The sequence below is a fragment of the Sminthopsis crassicaudata genome, chromosome 4 (assembly GCF_048593235.1).
Source record: "Sminthopsis crassicaudata isolate SCR6 chromosome 4, ASM4859323v1, whole genome shotgun sequence".
Lineage (NCBI taxonomy): Eukaryota > Metazoa > Chordata > Mammalia > Dasyuromorphia > Dasyuridae > Sminthopsis > Sminthopsis crassicaudata.
The window spans coordinates 463,779,305-463,796,917 of NC_133620.1; the positions used below are offsets into that span (position 1 = coordinate 463,779,305).

Genomic DNA, 17,613 nt, shown 5'->3' on the forward strand with positions numbered 1-17,613 from the left:
AACTTATTTTATCGGCCCCTGTGCTCTTTATGAGTCACTTCTGCCAATCTCATTTACAGGGTAAATGTGGCTTTTGTTGAATGCCTTCCAAGAAGGCAGAGAATAAGGCTATATTTCTTCATCAGTGTTAATGTTCTTCCAGTCCATGGTAGCTTTCCCTGACTACCTCAGCCCACACTGATCTCTCCCTCCTTTGAGCCCCCAGTTCCTAGAGTCAGCTCCACTCAGTCTCAAACCCAAGTATCCACTGTGTCTCATTCAGCGTTCCCAAATGGTGACTAGATGGGCCTGTTCTCAAGGCCTGGGACCTTACCAGCTGCACACTTAGAACATTCCTCAAGAGAAGGACTGAAAAACTGGCCACAGAAATAGTCAGCTTCCTCGGGGATGCCTGAGCTGAGAGACTCACTCCCAGAAAAGACTCCAAAATGGTGTGGGAGTTGAGGTGAGAGAGAAAGCAAAGAGCCCTTCACCAAATGGGCTCCTCTAGGAAGGGATGGTGCCTTCTGAGTCCTCTCCCAGGGAAGAGTGAGCAGCTTGGGCCTGCACACCTAGCCTGGCCTGGCCTCCTAAAGGTCAGAGACTACTTAATGGGAAAGGGAAGGGAAAGTATAGAGGAGTCAATCACAATGTGCTCTGGAGCCACAAATCACCCCCCTCCTCATTGTACTGTGGGACAAGATTGCTGCCTTCTGATTCACTGCTGAAGCTACCCCCCTTTCTCTAGTTCCCAGCCTGTCTCTCTCTCTGTCTCTTCTCTCCTCTACTCTTTCTCTCTCTCATTCTCTGTGTGTGTGTGTCTCTCTCTCTGTCATTTTCTCTGTCTCTCTCCCTCTCTCCCTCTCTCCTTCCTTCCTTTCTCCCTCTCCTCTCTCTATGTCTCTCTGTCTCTTTCACTGTCTCTCTTTTTCTGTCATTTTTTTCTCTGTCTCTCTTTCTCTCCCTGTGTCTCTTTCACTGTCTCTTCCCCCTTCTCCTCTCTCATTCTCTCTCTCTTCCTGTCTCTCTCTCTCTCTCTCTCTCTCTCTCTCTCTCTCTCTCTCTCTCTCTCTCTCTCTCTCTCTCTCTCTTTCACACACACACACACACACACACACACACACACACACACACGTACACACCTCCTCCCCCCTACCCCCCAAACCCTTCAGTGCTCACTCCAACCAAACCACTGAAACCAGAGAAACCGTGGCTGACGCAATTTCCTGAGGGGAGGGGATGCTGGTCCTTGAGGTTCTGTGGGCTGGGGAGGAAAGGGGCCTAGAGGGATAACAGAGGCAGGGAAGAAGGGGGAATGGGAAGGATAGAAGGAAATGAGATCTAGGATTGCGGGATTAGGAGAACTTGGAGGAGAAAATGGGAGAAGCCAAGAAAGAAGGGATGAGGAGATCCGAGAGAGATATAGGAGTAGGGAACAGACAGGGTAGGGAAGGAATGGAAATATGGAGGAGAAAACAAGGAAACTGGGTGATAAGTTGATAGAAATGGATAGAGAGGGAAGGAAGAGCTGGACAGATGGTCTGAGTTACTTTAATTTTCTTACACATTCAGTATATGGACCAGACCAGCATCTATTTAAAGTGGTCGCCATCTTGTTACATATTAAGAGTGAGGAAAGAATGGGAACAATTGACTAATGGAGATGAGGGTTTGGAAAGGGAAGTTTATCTGAGGGTTTGTCTTCCCTCCTGATTTAACAACTTTCAGTCCAGGGCTCCCTGTGGCCACAGTTGCTCTCATCTCCCAGGGCTCTCTGAGGACAGGGTCTGGGTCTCTTCCATCAGACCAGGGTTCTGGGGGCCTAAAAGATACCCACAAAGACAGAATTGCCCCAAAGTATTTGGGTTGGGAGGGCAGAGAAGCCAAGACTGGGGCTGGGAAATGACATGCTCAGGACTGACCGTCCGGCCTGAGGACAGCCAGACAGAGACCCTGGGGGCAGCTGACAGGTGACCTCTCCCCCAGCCTGTTTGCACAGCTGTAACCCCAGGGAGACCAAAACCCAGCACTTCCCTGGGAACCAGAGTCGGGGGAGTGGGGGTGGCAGAAAGGAATGCGAGGGGCGCTGGGCCAGAAGCTGGCCCCAGTTCCTTGCTCTGTTGATCTTGTAAGAGGACCAGGAGTTCCAATTATCAGTGGGAAAGGGCCAAGGAGTGTGAACAAGTTGTTTAAGGAGGGTGGGGTGGGCAGGGAAGGCTGGGTGGACCCTTCGACGGCGGGAGAAGGGCACTGGAGCAAAAGGAAGGAGCAGGATGCAGAGACCAAAACAGGAGGGCCTCTGGCCCAGGGAAGGGGCAGGGGGGCCCCAAACCCATCTGGAGGAGAACGGGGCAGGGGGAAGCTCTCTGGAGAGGACGGGGTCTCGGTATTTACTTATTGCCAACTCCACTGAAGGCAGTTTGGGCAGGGGAGAGAATGTCAAACTTTAGACTCAGAGCAGATTTTAATCCTCCTCAGATATTACTGTGGGACTTTAAACAGGTCACTTCATCTCAGTCTGCCTCAGTCTCCTCATCTGCAAAATGGGCATGATAAGAGCGCTGCTTCCCAGGGTTGTGGATAATAAGAGAGTTACTTCCCGGGGTGGTTAAGGATCAGACAAGATGTTACATATAGAGTGTTTTGTAAACCTCAGAGGGCTGTATAAATAAATGTTGGCCAATAATAGGATTGCTCCATTCTCCAACAGGTTCTTTCTCACTCCCACCCCCTGAATGTGGATGTCTTTAGTCTCTGGCCTGGCCCCTTTACAGCTGGGGGAAGAGACAGAGCTTTGGAATCCTCTCTGATGATTTCAATCCTTCCTCTAATTCTCCTACACCTAGAACTGGAACTTCAGAGAGTCCATCTCAACCGTCTAATTCTCATAGACCTAGAACAGGAACTTCAGAGCGTCCAGTTCAAGCATCTAATTCTCATAGACCTAGAACAGGAACTTCAGAGAGCCCGGCTCAACCCTCTAATTCTCCTAGACCTAGAACCGGAACTTCAGAGAGTCCAGCTCAACCGTCTAATTCTCATAGACCTAGAACAGGAACTTCAGAGAGCCCGGCTCAACCCTCTAATTCTCCTAGACCTAGAACCGGAACTTCAGAGAGCCCAGCTCAACCATCTAATTCTCCTAGACCTAGAACCGGAACTTCAGAGAGCCCAGCTCAACCATCTAATTCTCCTAGACCTAGAACCGGAACTTCAGAGACCCCAGCTCAACCCTCTAATTCTCACAGACCTAGAGCCGGATCTTCAGAGAGCCCGGCTCAACCGTCTAATTCTCATAGACCTAGAACCGGAACTTCAGAGAGCCCGGCTCAACCGTCTTGTTTTACAAAAGAGGAAACTGAGGCCCAGAGAGATCAAGTGATTTCTCCAGACCCAGAGGGGACCTCAGAGGCCATTTGGTCCAAACCCTTCAGCACAGACTTGTTCAGAACCCACCAAAACCAAAGTGAGAACCGAAGCATCTTAGCCCCAAATGCAGCGGGATCTTTGTTCATTGTCTTCTCAGTTTCCACATGTGCATCTCTGCTCCGCCCCCTGTGACCTCTGTGCTGTCCATCAGCTGGATGACCCCCAGGCTCACCCCCAAACACTGCTGCCTGGAGGCCTGGGGGGGGGGGGTCAGTGGCCTGGCTCCCAGCCCAGGGCTTAGTCACAGGAGGGCTCAGCTGGGGTGGCGTGGGGGACGTATCCCTCCTTGTCTCATACTCTGCACGTGGGGACCCCCCTCGTATCCTCATTGCCCCCCATGTCTCCCTCTCCCTACTGGACTCTCCTCCTTGGGGGCAGCCGCATTATGCATCAGGAATACTGATGGCTCCCAGCCCGGGTCTCAGAACCACAGGGGACCAGTTGTTGAATAACGTTTCCCCAGCGGAGGATGGGAGATGAAGGGGAACGGGGCCAGATGCTGCCATCTTCTCCCATCGGAGCCCTGGAGAGACGGCCCCCATCTCTCCTCAGGCCCACCTGGAGAACTGAGGAGCGCCCATCCCCCTTCTCGTTCCTCACCTTCCCGGCCCTGGGCTCACTTTAATTTTCCGATGCCCAATCCCTCCCCTCCCCCGCCTTGTTGGGGGTTTGATTTCCTCCTCTGGGAAATGGGAAGGGGCAGTAGAAGAAAGGGGAAATCACACATGCCGGGTACTATGTAAGGCGGCCAGTAGCCAAGGCAGCTTTTGAACCTGGGTCCCCTGACTCCATCGTGCCCCCCTAGAGGAGCTCCTTGAGGGCGCGGCCTCACTGCCCCGCTGACGGCCTGCGGTCATGGCTCCACGGGACCCCCTTTGCCAAGGTGCCAGCCTGCCCTGCACTGGAGAAAAGCCCGAGCCCCGGCCGGCCCAGCCTCCGCCCCCAACACTCCGCCTGATCCAGCCCCAGCCCCATCCTGGAGCTGAGGTTTCCTCTGTTTAAAAAGGGGAGGGGGCGGGGGAAGAGACGGCCCAGGTGAACCGTGAGGCCGGACACTGACCCCCACCGGTTTCCTCCCCCGAGCCCGGGCCGATGGACTAGATGAACTTTTCAGATCCCTCCTCCCCGGGGCTGACTCATCCAGAGCAAGCCAGCTCCCTGGTACCTGAGGGACACCCCAAGTGTGGGGATGGGGCTCCCTCCAGAGCCCAACGCCTGAAACTGCAGGGGCCTCCCCCTTTCCAATGCAGAGAACCCCAGCTCCCCTGCCTCTCTTCAGGACCGCCCTCTCCTTGCCAGAGCAATGGGAGCTGGGCGTGGGGGGAGGGGAGATGCCCCTGTGCCAAGGATGACTCTTCAAGGAGGGAGAAAAGGGGCCCGAGCCCCCTAAGTCCCAGGGACAAAGCAGCCCGGTCAGGCAGGCCTGAAGCCGGGTCTGGGGCTTCCTCGGCCTGGGCTTCTCCCTGTGCCAACTTACCAGGCTCTGCTGAGCCCAGAGTGGGCAGAGCGGGGGGACTTTCAAGGAGGCAGCTGGCACTGCTCGGCCCCGGGGGAGTTCCCTGCCCACTGACCCACAGCAGAGAGGCGCCAGCCCCGGCCGGGGCCCCAGAGACCCCGACAACAGACTCTGCAAGTCTCTGCTGGTGCTCTGGGAGACCCGGCAGCCCCAGGGGAGGATCCATAGGAACAACTGCCCAACTGGAGCCTAAGGGGCTGCCTGTCCACCAGGAGAGTTTGCCCCCCTCCAGGGAGGGGATCGCTCCCAGCCCGGACTCCCCAAAAGGGGCCCCCAAACAAGCAGCCGGGCAAAGGTCCAAACGCCCTTTATTCATCCAAAGCTTTGAGTTCCTCAGGAAGCAGGGACCCCATGGTGCTGTCCTCCCACATCATGTCCATCTCCCCTTCTTGGGCCTGAGCCAGCTGGGCCGTGTGCTCAAAGGCAGCCTGGAGCATGTGAGAAGCCAGGCAGGTGGCCCAGGTGACCACATAGGCCAGGTGCCAGGAGGTGAGGGCCGCCGTGCTCTCCACGTGCCAGTACAGTTGGCGCAGGAGGCCCAGGAACTCCAGGGAAAACCGGTTATCCAGCAGCGCCTGGAACAGAAGGCGGGTGAGCCTTCAGCTGGCCACTTCAGCCTCCCCCAGTGATAATACGCCCCATAACCCTCTGCACCCTCCTCTGACAGCGTTTCCCACAACCCCTCCAGCTTCCATCCCCACTGACCCCTCCAGCTTCCATCCCCACCGACCCCTCCAGCTTCCATCCCCACTGACCCCTCCAGCTTCCATCCCCACTGACCCCTCCAGCTTCCATCCCCACTGACCCCTCCAGCTTCCATCCCCACTGACCCCTCCAGCTTCCATCCCCACTGACCCCTCCAGCTTCCATCCCCACTGACCCCTCCAGCTTCCGTCCCTACTGACCCCTCCAGCTTCCATCGCCACTGACCCCTCCAGCTTCCATCGCCACTGACCCCTCCAGCTTCCATCGCCACTGACCCCTCCAGCTTCCATCCCCACTGACCCCTCCAGCTTCCACCCTCACCAACCACTCTCACTGACCATGGATACGTTGGTTCCCTGTGTCCAGGCCAGCCCAGCCCCCGGCCCACTCACCAGCCGCTTCAGCTGCTTCATACCAAAGCGGTGAACAGTCTGGCAGAGCCTCCAAGTGACCAGGAGGACCAGCAGGACCCCGAGCAGCAAGCTCTGAAACCAGTAATGAAGCAGTTTCTTCCAGGTGCCCCAGAAGATGCCTAGGTAGCCACAGGATGCTTGGCAGAGATGGCAAAAGATGAGGGGAGAATTCAGCATGCGGACGAGGATCAGTCTTGGCAGACGGAACAATAGAACATACCACAGGGTCACCAGAGCCCTCATTGCAGAGCCCAGGGGGCAGAAAAGGCAGGAGTGGGCTGGGAGGGGGGTCAGGCCCTCCGCTTCCTGGGCCAATCCGGACACCCAGTGGTTGAAGAGGAAGATCTTCAGAAGCAGGAAATTGTAGAGGTGAATCCGATTCTGGAAAAGCTAAAGGGACGGGGGAGGCACAAGAAACCAGTCTCAATGAGTCAGGGTCTCGGCAGCCTCGAGGTGCAGCAAGAGGGCCGTGGGACCTGGTTCCAGAAGGCACAGCCCACTGGTCTGCAACTGGATCCTTAGTTGGCCTTTGCCAGAATTCACACCTTGTCTGGGTCTCTTCTATCCAATGAAAGGATTGGACTGGAAAACACTTCCTTAATCTGGGGTCCCCAGGGGTTGGTGGATAGATTTAAGGGAGTCTGTGACCTTGGACAGGGAAAAAATCACCCCCTTATTTTCACTGTCCCCCAAATGAAATTTAGCATCTCTTTGGATTGTGTCTGAGATGGGATCCCTCCCGACTGCCAAGGTGGTCTGGAACACAGAAAAAGTTAGGAAGTTCTCGACGGCCCGACCTTCCCGGGAACTAAATATTCTCAAGTGTCCAAAGATGGAAAGGAATCGGGATGGTTAATGATTTCCATTTCCTGTTGGATGCATTTTTTAAACTTACTTTTGCCTCAGGACCCATCTGACACTGGATAAATATGGGAAAATGACAGGCAGTGGGGAATAGAGCAAAAGAAGTAGGAAGACCCAAGTTCAAGGTCTCTTGGGTCCATGCTGTGTGGTCCCAAGTTAATCACCTAACTTCTCATTGCCCCCAGGTGATCGGACTATAAATTTCAGAGCAGATGAAGGGAGTTTTTCCTCAAGGAGAGCTCTCTAGGCCCAGTCACATCACAGGTCTCTAATAATCATGATGTCGAGCAGAAATGCATGACGGAGGTGAGCCAGTGAGGGCTGATGGAGAAGAACAGGGATCAAGAAGGGAGATGAGAATAGTGTGGATAGAAGAGAAGATGGGGACAGTTACATGGTACCACAGAGCATCGCTCTCTGGTCTCGGAGTCGGGAAGACTCAAATCTGGCCTCCAATACTTCCTGGCTGGGTGACTCTAGGAAACTCCTTAACCCTGTTTTACCTCAGTTTCCCCATCTGCCAAATGAGCAGGAAGGAAATGGCGAACCCCTCTAATCTCTTTCCCAAGAAAACCCCAAATGGGGCCACAAAATGTCAGACACAACTAGTTAATTAAATAGGCTCCAATAAGATCAGTATTGGAGAGTATCGAGTGCTACAGAAATAACAGCTCCTATTCTGTCTGTACACTTATCAGGTTATGACAATATTATGACAATATGGACTCAACAGTCCCTATGAGCTATTGCCAGAAAGTGGATCATGGAATTGTAGATACAGATTCCCCGAGACCCAGAGAGGTTAAGAACGACAGGGGCCAGAGCAATACAGGCCACAGACCAGGCCAGGACCACTTTCCTGCCCAGTGTCGTGTCTCTACAGCCTTTGATGGGGGAGCATCGGCCTTTGCTGGAAAACCTCCCGGGACAGGAGTTCACACCCTGTGTGGTCTGTTCCGTTTTGGTTGATCCTGGTTAGAAAATGCTTTATATTGTCAGCATCTGCCTCGCCACGGCCTCCATCCATTGTTCCCCCTTCCAATCCCTCTTTCCCATAACCACCTTTCAGATTTTGAAGCTCATCATGCAGCCTCATCTCCAGATTAAGCATCCTTCATCCCTCTTAGGATGCTCTGGCGTTCTCTATCCTTCAGTCCCTCCCCTTTCCACCCTGTGGTTCAGATCATGGAGTAAGGAAAGGGAGACTGGAGCCGGTTAGACCTTCACCCCAGAGGGCTGGATCTCTGTAAGGGTCTGTTACACACTCTGGGACAAGTTGGGAGGGGGGAGATGATAGGGGGTAACATGGCTCAGTGGGCTCTAGAGTCAGAAGCTGGGTTCCAAGCTCGTCTCTGATACTTCAGTGCTCCCTGTGTGACCATTCACTCCCTCATCTCCTTTGTACCAGATGATCTCTAGGGTCCCTTCTAGGTGGTTAAGGCATAAATCCTATTACCCTTTGCTTAGAGGTGGAAGATTTCCTGGTGAAAAGATCAAAGCCCAGATCTGGAAGCCATATATGTCAATTGTCTCACTGTACAGATGAGGGAACTGAGGCCCAAGGAGCTAAAGGGGCAAGGCCGGCCTTGGCTCCAAGGTGTGTGAGAGAGAAGCAAGTCATTAGAGGCAGAATGGAGGAGGGGTGGGGAGGAGGAAAATACAAAGAGAGAGATTAGAGTAACATCTCAATGAGCGAGGGGAGGAGAATCAGTCTTCCCCCTTTCCTCCCCATCTGTGATCTGGCCTTACCAACACAGAGATCCTAACTGTTTGGAGTACAATGCCCAGAATGCTGGATCGGACTCGCACAGTGTCTGCCATCCTGGCCCTCTCCTGGCCACCTGACAGTGGATGACTTCACAGATACCTTCAAGTGAGAAGACACGTTTCCACGGAGACGTGGTTGCTATGGGACACCAGGTACCCACCTCCACCTGTCCTGACCACTCACTGTTTCTCTCTCTCTCTCTCAGTCCCAGGGTTTCCAAGATACCAGATTCAGAAAAGGATGCTCCAGAGAGATTTTGCAAGGAGGGATCTCAGAGGCCAGCTGCCCCTCGTACCCTTCATTTTACAGATGAGGAAACTAGGCCCCAGATGGAGCGACTTGTCCAAATCAGCAATAAACGGTAAGGTGAAGGTAGAAGCCAGTTCCTCTGAGTTTAGGTTCCTGAGACTGAAAATAGCTGGAAAACGCAGAAGGCTCAGCCTGCCCAGAACTAGGCTAGCCTGGCTGGGGAGGGGAAGGGATCCAGAACCTCCAGCTCCTCCTGCTGCTCCCACCGACCCACAGAAGGAAGCCACATACAGTATCTTCAGGCAGGGGACAAACCCCATTCAGGAGGGAGGGTTCTCTCCTTCAGCCAAGAGCCTGGAGCTGGGACATTTGGGGGAGAGAAGAGGGGACAAAGGGAAGTTTCTCAGTGCAATCTGTACTTCTGGGCTAGCAGGGTCACGGAAAGCAAGATGAACTGGGAGTGGGCTGCGTCCTGGCAGCATCAGGCTCTTGCCAGGCGTTCCTCTCTGAAAATCCCAGAACCAGAAGGAAGCTCAGAAAAATCCTGTGGATCTCACCCACAGTCCCTTTGGATCCCCCATGGCCTCCTTTCTCCATCCTCCAATAGCTCTTAGAACTTCCCAATGAGAGCAGAGAGACTTGGTCAACAGGGGCACGGAACCCTAGGACCAAAAAGGAATTTCCAGACCACCCTATAGGTATTGGAAATCATGATACTCAATGAATGCATTAATTAATTCTGCTAAACTGGGTTTTTTTCTTTCCATTTGTATTTTTTGTTGCCAAAAATGGATCACTAGGTCGATGAGACCAATGGATGTGTTCGGAAATGGAGCTTGTGTAAAAATAAATACTTAGAAATTCTCGTTGACAGGAAAATGGTGAAACAACCCATGATACATGAATGTGATAGATGCAAAAACTCAAAGAAGCACGGGAAAGATTCCTGCACTGATGCAAGATGTCAAGGGGGAAAAACCAAGAAAACAAGATGCACAATGACCAATTATGTAAATGGAGCAAACAACAAGAGAAATGGGTTTTGAAATTTGGGTAATTATAATGAGCAGGCCTGACCTCAGAGGAGGAACGTGAAAAGGCAAGCACTTCCCTCCCTTCTTTAGAGAGGTGTGGGAGGCAGCACATACTTTCAGATCCGATTGATGTATTAGTTAGTTTGGCTGAACTGATTTTTTTTTCTCTTCCTTTTTAATCAGTGTTTTAAGAGATGGTTTGCTAGGTGGGGAGGATGATGTTAAAGCAAAATTTAAGAATTTTTTTTAAAGTTACCAATTTGTTCAAATATTCCTTGACCGTTAAAGGGCTCAGACTCCAGATGAGGTGACCAAGGTTAAGTAAGAAGTTTTCATCCCCGCTGGTTCAGGAAAGGAATCTGGACTTGGGTTCTAATCCAGTCTGGTCCACTTCCTGTGGACCCTTCCCATTTAAAGGCAGCATAATTGTTTCTTTGGAAAATATTATGGCTTCTCGGTTCATTTCACCTCTAACGAAGGGCTAAAATTCATTTCCCACTCCCATGGAGTCCTTTTTGTAGCTCTGCAAATCAAAGTATGTCTTTCTACTGCCTACCAGGCTCAGGCCAATGGACAGACTCAGAACCCGATCTTACATTACTTGTCAAATTTCCTGCCACTGACTTAATTTACAATCTTTTTTACAATTACAATTATTTACAATAATTTATAAAATAAGCACCGAAAATGGTATCATACACTAACTAGTCAAACTTTTTGATAAACAAGGGCTCCCTTCCCACCCCCTGGGCAAATGGTTCATCCTTTCCTTGATTGATTGGTTGATCCCTTCCATTGCACTTTGGGATAGCTCCAATTGTGAGGGCCACTTTCCTTATGTGGAGACTACATTTACCTCCATAGCTTCTTCCTACTTCTCTTCAGCTCTCTGTGGCACAGTAGAACAAGTGTAATCTCCCACTTCTACATGACGGACCTCCAAACCTCTGAAGACAGCTGTCAAGACCCCTCCCTCAATGATAGCTGAAGAGAAGTCTTCCATTCTTCCGATAAACATCCTCCAGTTTGGTGGTTGCTGTTGTTAACTGATTCTCCAATGACATTATTGACTCTGAGTCCCTTTCCTCATCTGTAAAATGAGAGGAAGTGGTCAGATGACCTCTTAGGTCCCTTCAGTCACTGGTCTGTGAGCCTAAGATTCTGTTAACCCTTCTCTGGCCATGTGAAGCTCCTTCCTGAAATGTTCTGCTCAGAACGTTACTCCAGCTGGCCTCTAACCAGGGCAAACAGAGTACATTGGGACTGTTACTCCCAGCTTCCTTTAATGCATTCTAAGATTGCAAGGGCTTTTAACTCCTTTTGTGCGTAAAAATGCCTTTCTCAGACTTGCTCCCTGGCCCCATCGCACATGCTTAATATGTTTGTAAATGGATCTTATCTTTGGGAAGCTGACTTTTTGAACCCAACTGTAAAATTTTACATTTATCTCTATTAATTTCATTTTATTTGAATTCAACCAGTGTCCTAGCTCGTCTTACTGGACCTTGATCTTTTCAACCAACATGTTAGATATACCTTCGTACACTCGTGTAATATAAAAAATTGCTAGCATTTATACAGGATGTCCCAAAAATCTTAGTATAGTTTTAAGATAAATTATAATTTAAGTTATTTAAATTTAAGTAATTTGTGTTTTAAGTTACTATAACTTAAGTTTAAATAATGTTAAGCTGTACTAAGATATTTGAAATCTCCTATATCATATTTGAACTTTACAAAACACTTTATATATATATATTATCTCATTTGGTCCTCAAATTACCCTGTGAGTAAAGTGCAAATAATAGGCAGATAGGATAAGCAAACCATAAACACCTTTCTCCAAATCATTGCTAAGAATTATAAACAGCTTCGGGCCAAGCATAGATCCCTGGAGAGACCCCCTTCCAAGCAGTTGATGACTGCTCTTTGAGACCAGGTCATTCAACTAGTTCCATATATATCTAACTATACAATTGTCTACTTCACACTTCTCCATCTTTGCCACAAGAATTGCATGAGTCTTGTCAAATGTTTGCTAAAATCTAGGTAAATGGCTTCTACAGTATGCAGTTGATCTAATCTACCAGGCAAGTATCCTTGGAAGGAAATGAGGTTAGTCTGGTTGGACCTGTTCTTGATGGAGTCGTGTTAGCTCTTTGGGATCATTTCCTTCTCCAAATATTTGTTGCCTATGCCTTTAATAGTTCATCCTGTAATTTTTCCAAAAATCAAAAGAAAGCTCCTTATCCTATAGTTTGCAGACTCTATTTCTTTCCTTTTGGAGATCGGTATTTGTCTTTCTCCAGTTTTGTGTCATCTCCAAGATTCTCGACAATTTCTCAAAAATCACTAAGAATGACTTAGTCATAATATCAGTAAACCAACCCATAAGCATTTATTATTCATTTACTGTGTCTCAGGAACTGAGCTAAACATTGGGGATACAAAGAAGAAATAAATACAGTCCCTTTCTTCAAGGAGCTTATACTCTAATAGGGGAGAAAATTGAAGAGGCAGCTTGGTGGAGAGAGACAGACAGACAGACAGACAGACAGAGACAGAGACAATGATAGAGACAGACAGACACAGAGAGATAGAAGCAGACAGAGACAGAAAGAAAAACAGAGACAGAAACAGAGAAACAAAACAGAGAGAGATCATGCCAAACAGACAGACAGAAGGTACAGAGAGACAGAAACGGAAATAGAGATAGAGGCAAACGGAGACAGAAAGAGACAAAGATGGACAGACAGAGAGACAGAGAGATAAATGGATAGAAAACTCCTTAAATACCTACCAAGCATTGTGTCAAGTACCAGAGATAAATGCAAAACCAAATAAGCAAATGGTCTCCTCCCTCAAAGAACTTTCATTCTCAAGGAAAGACAGAGGGACGGGTCTGTAACATCCTCAAGGCTTGGTTTGAGAGAATGAGAGGCCAGGAGGTGAGGTCCTGCATTGGAGCCCAAAGTGGCTCAGGGCCTGAGTCCAAGATTTGATGGAAGAGAAGGTGAGGAGGATAAAAACTTCCCCAGGGAGACTAACTTTTCTTTGTGTCTTTAGAACTTCATGCTGGGCAGTTTTCTACGGCTCCTGTGCTGTTCTCCCTATAGAATTTTAATCCACAGGACCACGAATACTTGCTCTAAATCCTTTGAACTTTGCACCCCCCAAATTGAGGGTACAAGCCAGAGCCTCCAGCTTTCTTCTCCAGCATCACAGAGCTGAGAAGAGAGTGATCGCTCCCCCAGCTTTTCTCACTTCTCCTTCAGAAGCCATCTCCTTTTTGCTGGTAAGACTCGGGTCCTGGCTCTTCCCCCAATTGCTCCCTCCACCTTTCAAACAATGAAGTTATTGGTACAATGAGGCCGGAGAAGATTATCTTCTCTGTTGGGGCAGATGAAGAATTCCAGAAGATGGCTCAGTCCTTGAGCTCCCTTTTCCCATGATGCCATGTTTCTGATCCCTGTTTGTAATCTATTTTCTGAACTCTTCATCCATTTCCTCTTTCTGTACAGGTGGTCTGTAGAATCCTTTCAATGACAAAATAGCTTCTACTCATGCTTCCTTTGATCTTTGTCCAAACGTTCTTCCATCAAAATTTTAAAAAGAAAAAAAAATGCTTAAAATAAAAAAAATGAATTAAAAAGTCTTTTGAAAAAGAAAATATATGCCATATATACTCTTTCAGAGCCATATTCTAGTCATAGATCACCTCCCATTAAGTCTTGGGGATACTTGGGAGTCAAATTCACCTCCTTGCATTAATATCTCAAGTTAACTTGCTCTCTTAAATCTTTTATTCTCACATCTCTAATTATTTCCTATTAAAAATTTTTGTGTATTTGTGTATTATAACAACTAAGGCCATAGGTTTTTATCTGGTTCTTTTTATTTTCCTCTGTAGGTTTCTTTATTTTACCATTTAATTTTATATGTTTTTATCTTTATGAATTTGACAGATTAACAAATATGAACATTTTTTCATACAAAGAATAGAAAAAGAGGTTCCCTTATGTGTAGTTTGCCTTTTTTAATGTTAGAAGAACAAAGTTATCGATTCACAAAAAGAAGGATTTGGTCCATCCAAGTACTCCTAAATTCTGGTCCTTTTTCCATATGTTCTAAATTCTGTGCTATTCCATTCTAAATAGTATTTCCTAAATTTCAATCCTGTAGTTCCAGTATTGCCCTGCTTGAACTTTCCAAACTTCTACCCCTTCTTCTAGTTGTTGTTGAGTCATTTTTCAGTCCTGTCTGACTCTGCCTGGCCCTATTGGAAGATAGTGGTGCAGTTTGTCATTTCCTTCTCTGGCTCATTTGACAGATGAGGAAACTGAGGCAAACAGAGTGACATGGTTTTCCCAGGGTCACACAGCTAGGAAGTGTCCCTAGCTGCCCCTGACCTTTTCTGTGCATACTTTAAAAAAGTAAATTTTTAAAAAATTCATTGGCGTTTCCTTCCTTTTTTTTTGCACTACCATGATCACTGCCACCCTGACTTTGCTACTTCCCAGCAACTAGTGAAGAAGCATTCTGTGTGTGTTCATGGCGGATGCTGAGAAGAAAGCCAGCTGTAGTAGTCTATTTACCCTCCTCAAAGAGAATAGAGCTCAAAGAGTTAAGGGGGGAAAAGGCTCCTGAACCTCATTGGAGATTCCCACCTTCTTTCATTCTATGTTCTTTCTCTCTGTTGCTCATGCTCCAGCCTCCACCTCAGCGTCCCAGCTGGCAATGGTCTCCCTCACCACCTGCGCCTCCTCAGTACGCAGATCAAGCACCCCAGTCTACAAAACTGATACCTTTCGTGCTCCCCAAAATTGTTAGGGTCTTCTCTACCAAATACCTTTGTGTTTCACTTCTTTGTTTTTGTTCTCTTTAGGTGTCTGGGATAGATAAGGAGCCTGCTTCTGGAGAGCTGTGATGGCAAGTAAAGGCAGTGTCCTAGAGTCCTGTGGTCTATAGAGTCCTATGGTCTAGACCAGTGGTCCTCAGACTTTTTAAATAGGGGCCAGTTCGCTGTCCCTCAGACTGTGGGAGGCCGGACAATAGTAAAAGCAAAAGCTCACACACTGTCTCTGCCCCTCAGCCCATTTGCCATAACCCGGCGGGCCGCATAAACGTACTCAGCAGGCCGCATGTGGCCCACGGGCCATAGTTTGAGAACCCCTGGACTCTATATAGGGACCTGTGGTCTATAGAGTCCTGTGGTTTATAGGGTCCTGTGGTCTATAGGGTCCTATGGTCTATAGGGTCCTATGGTCTATAGGGTCCTATGGTCTATAGGGTCCTGTGGTCTATAGGGTCCTGTGGTTTATAGAGTCCTGTGGTCTATAGGGTCCTATGGTCTATAGGGTCCTATGGTCTATAGGGTCCTATGGTCTATAGGGTCCTGTGGTCTATAGAGTCCTGTGGTTTATAGGGTCCTGTGGTCTATAGGGTCCTGTGGTTTATAGAGTCCTGTGGTCTATAGGGTCCTGTGGTCTATAGGGCATGCACATACTACAGTTCTGCGATTCTGTTTGGGTCAGCCAGTCATGGGTAATGGGAGACATTCAAAAGGTGCCATTGGGTTCCTGCCATGTCATCTTAGTAGTTTGGGTCCATGGTTCTAGACTTTTTTGAATTTCGCCCCCCACCTTTGTGTTAACCATCAATTCGGGATGCTCTAATTACAAGACGTGGGTGACCAAAAACATGCTGGAAAGAAAGCCCTTAGGGCCATAAACCATCCCTCTCTTCTCCCTTCTCTTCAGCAACTGCCCCCCCACCTTTCCCCATCCCCATTTAATCTACTTTCTCTTTCCTTTCTCCTCTAGACAGAAGGGAAAAGAAAAGGTCATCTGGTGAGTCAGGGGTACAAAGGATCTCAAACCTCTCATTTTAAAAATGAAAAAGCTAAATAAAGCTCAGAGGTAATTGGTGATTTGTTCAGAAATCATCCAGAAATTGTGTCAGAGACAGGATTTGAACCCAGACCACGTTGGCTCCAAATATGATGCACTACCCCTTACAATATACCACACTGAAGGGAGAGGAAATCATTCCTGTGGCCTTTTCTCCAATTTTCCTCCAATTTCTCCTGTTGTTTTCTGTTATCTGGGGCAACATCATAGGAAAGTCCCAGGCTTATTACTGTAGCTTCCTGGGGGAGTGTAGAGAGGTCTTCTAGCCACCAGAGGGCAGCAGCAATCAATACTTAAATTGATCCACATTATGGTACTTGAGCAAGCCTGGCTTCTGGGGTTTCTCTCTTCCCTACATTTAGCCAGACAGGAAGAAAGCATTTATTAAGCACCTACTGTGTGCCAGGCACTTGCTAAGCCCTTTACAAATATTGTCCCATTAGATCCCTCACAACAAACCCTTTGGGAGGTGGATGCCGTTATTAATCTCATTTTACATTGAGGAATCTGGCAGAGAGCAGCTAAGGGACTTGCCCATAGTAAGTGTCTTAGGCTGGATTTGAACTCACGTTTTTCAGACTCCAGGTCCAGTGTACACCGCTCTCCTCCCAGCTGCCCCCCGCTTGCATAGAAGCTAAGTTCTCACACTTGACACTGAGCCTTTGAGAACCCCAGGGACCCCAGACCCCTACCTTGGTAGACATCTCCTCAGCCACTGTTCCTGAAAAGTATTTCTGGGAGCCAAGAGAGGCAGAATCGAGGCCCAGAGAGTTTTATCAACTCCCAGGACTAAAGAGTTAAGTGATTAGCTCCCTGGTCCCAGACCCTGCCTCTCAGAAACACCTTGAGACAGACTGGCCTCTCTTGGCTCTCATTGGATCACCTCTGGTTACCTTCGAGCACTACATGAATACGAGTTATTATTCCTGAGCTGGCAGACCCTCCGATTTTTTCTTCAAACTCGCCCAGCCACAATCCCCTTATCTCATACTTATGGTTTGGGATTATTGTTGTTGTTGTTTTAACCCAGGTGTATGATATCATATTAATACCTAATAAATTTCATCTCATTAGCTGTAGCCCATTGTTCTGGCCTGTCGAGACCTTTCTGAATCCCGGCCCTGGATTAATTATGCCTCCTACCTTTGCCTTAACCATCACTCCTAGCTTTGTGTCCATCCCAAACTCGATGACACCTGGAGTTTTATCCAGGCCATAGAGATTCACACACAATGAGCAGGATTCTCCACCAGAGCTCTCCCTTCTAGGAGATATTGGATCATTACTAACTGTTCTTAGGGTAACCAGTCCGTTCTTAATCTAGCTAGCCCTGATCACTTCTTCTCATGAGAGTGTGTCAAAAGCCTCGCTCAAACTGGATAACCATGTTGCATTACCCCCAATCTCATCGTTGGGGAGGAGAAAAAAGAAATCAAGCATTCAATTGCAGTCTGCCCTTCCAGGAAATAAAATGGTCTGCTGCGTCCTGTTTCTGGTAACACTACCAAGATTCTTTGATATCACCACAAGCTTTTTCCAGATGTTCGTTAACCAACTTCTTAATGACACATTTTAGAAGTCTGCCAGAAATTGAAATAAAAGTTCCTAGCCTTTGGTTTATAGACTCAAGTCCTTCCTTTTTTTCTTTTTCTTTCTTTTTTCTTTTTTTTTTTTTTTTTAGAAACTGGGGCATCTACTTTTCTGTAATCCTGAAGCACACCTCTCTCCCATTCCCCACAACCTCGGA

General features: G+C 48.4%; 1 protein-coding gene across 3 annotated transcripts; it reads right to left on the reverse strand.

The window, feature by feature from the left end:
• Positions 1-5,215: 5,215 nt before the first annotated feature.
• TMEM270 (transmembrane protein 270) lies at positions 5,216-17,096 on the reverse strand. 3 transcript variants are annotated; one of them, XM_074264064.1, is made up of 3 exons: positions 16,559-17,096; positions 6,022-6,432; positions 5,216-5,499 (listed from the first exon to the last, which is right to left on the reverse strand). In XM_074264064.1, exons 1-3 carry the CDS (start codon positions 16,568-16,570, stop codon positions 5,233-5,235), a joined length of 690 nt encoding a protein of 229 aa, XP_074120165.1. In that variant the 5' UTR covers positions 16,571-17,096; the 3' UTR covers positions 5,216-5,232. The 3 variants fall into 3 exon arrangements, with proteins under 3 accessions (XP_074120165.1, XP_074120166.1, XP_074120164.1); XM_074264065.1 differs by lacking the exon at positions 16,559-17,096 and adding an exon at positions 10,814-11,307; XM_074264063.1 differs by lacking the exon at positions 16,559-17,096 and adding an exon at positions 8,656-8,761.
• Positions 17,097-17,613: the final 517 nt, after the last annotated feature.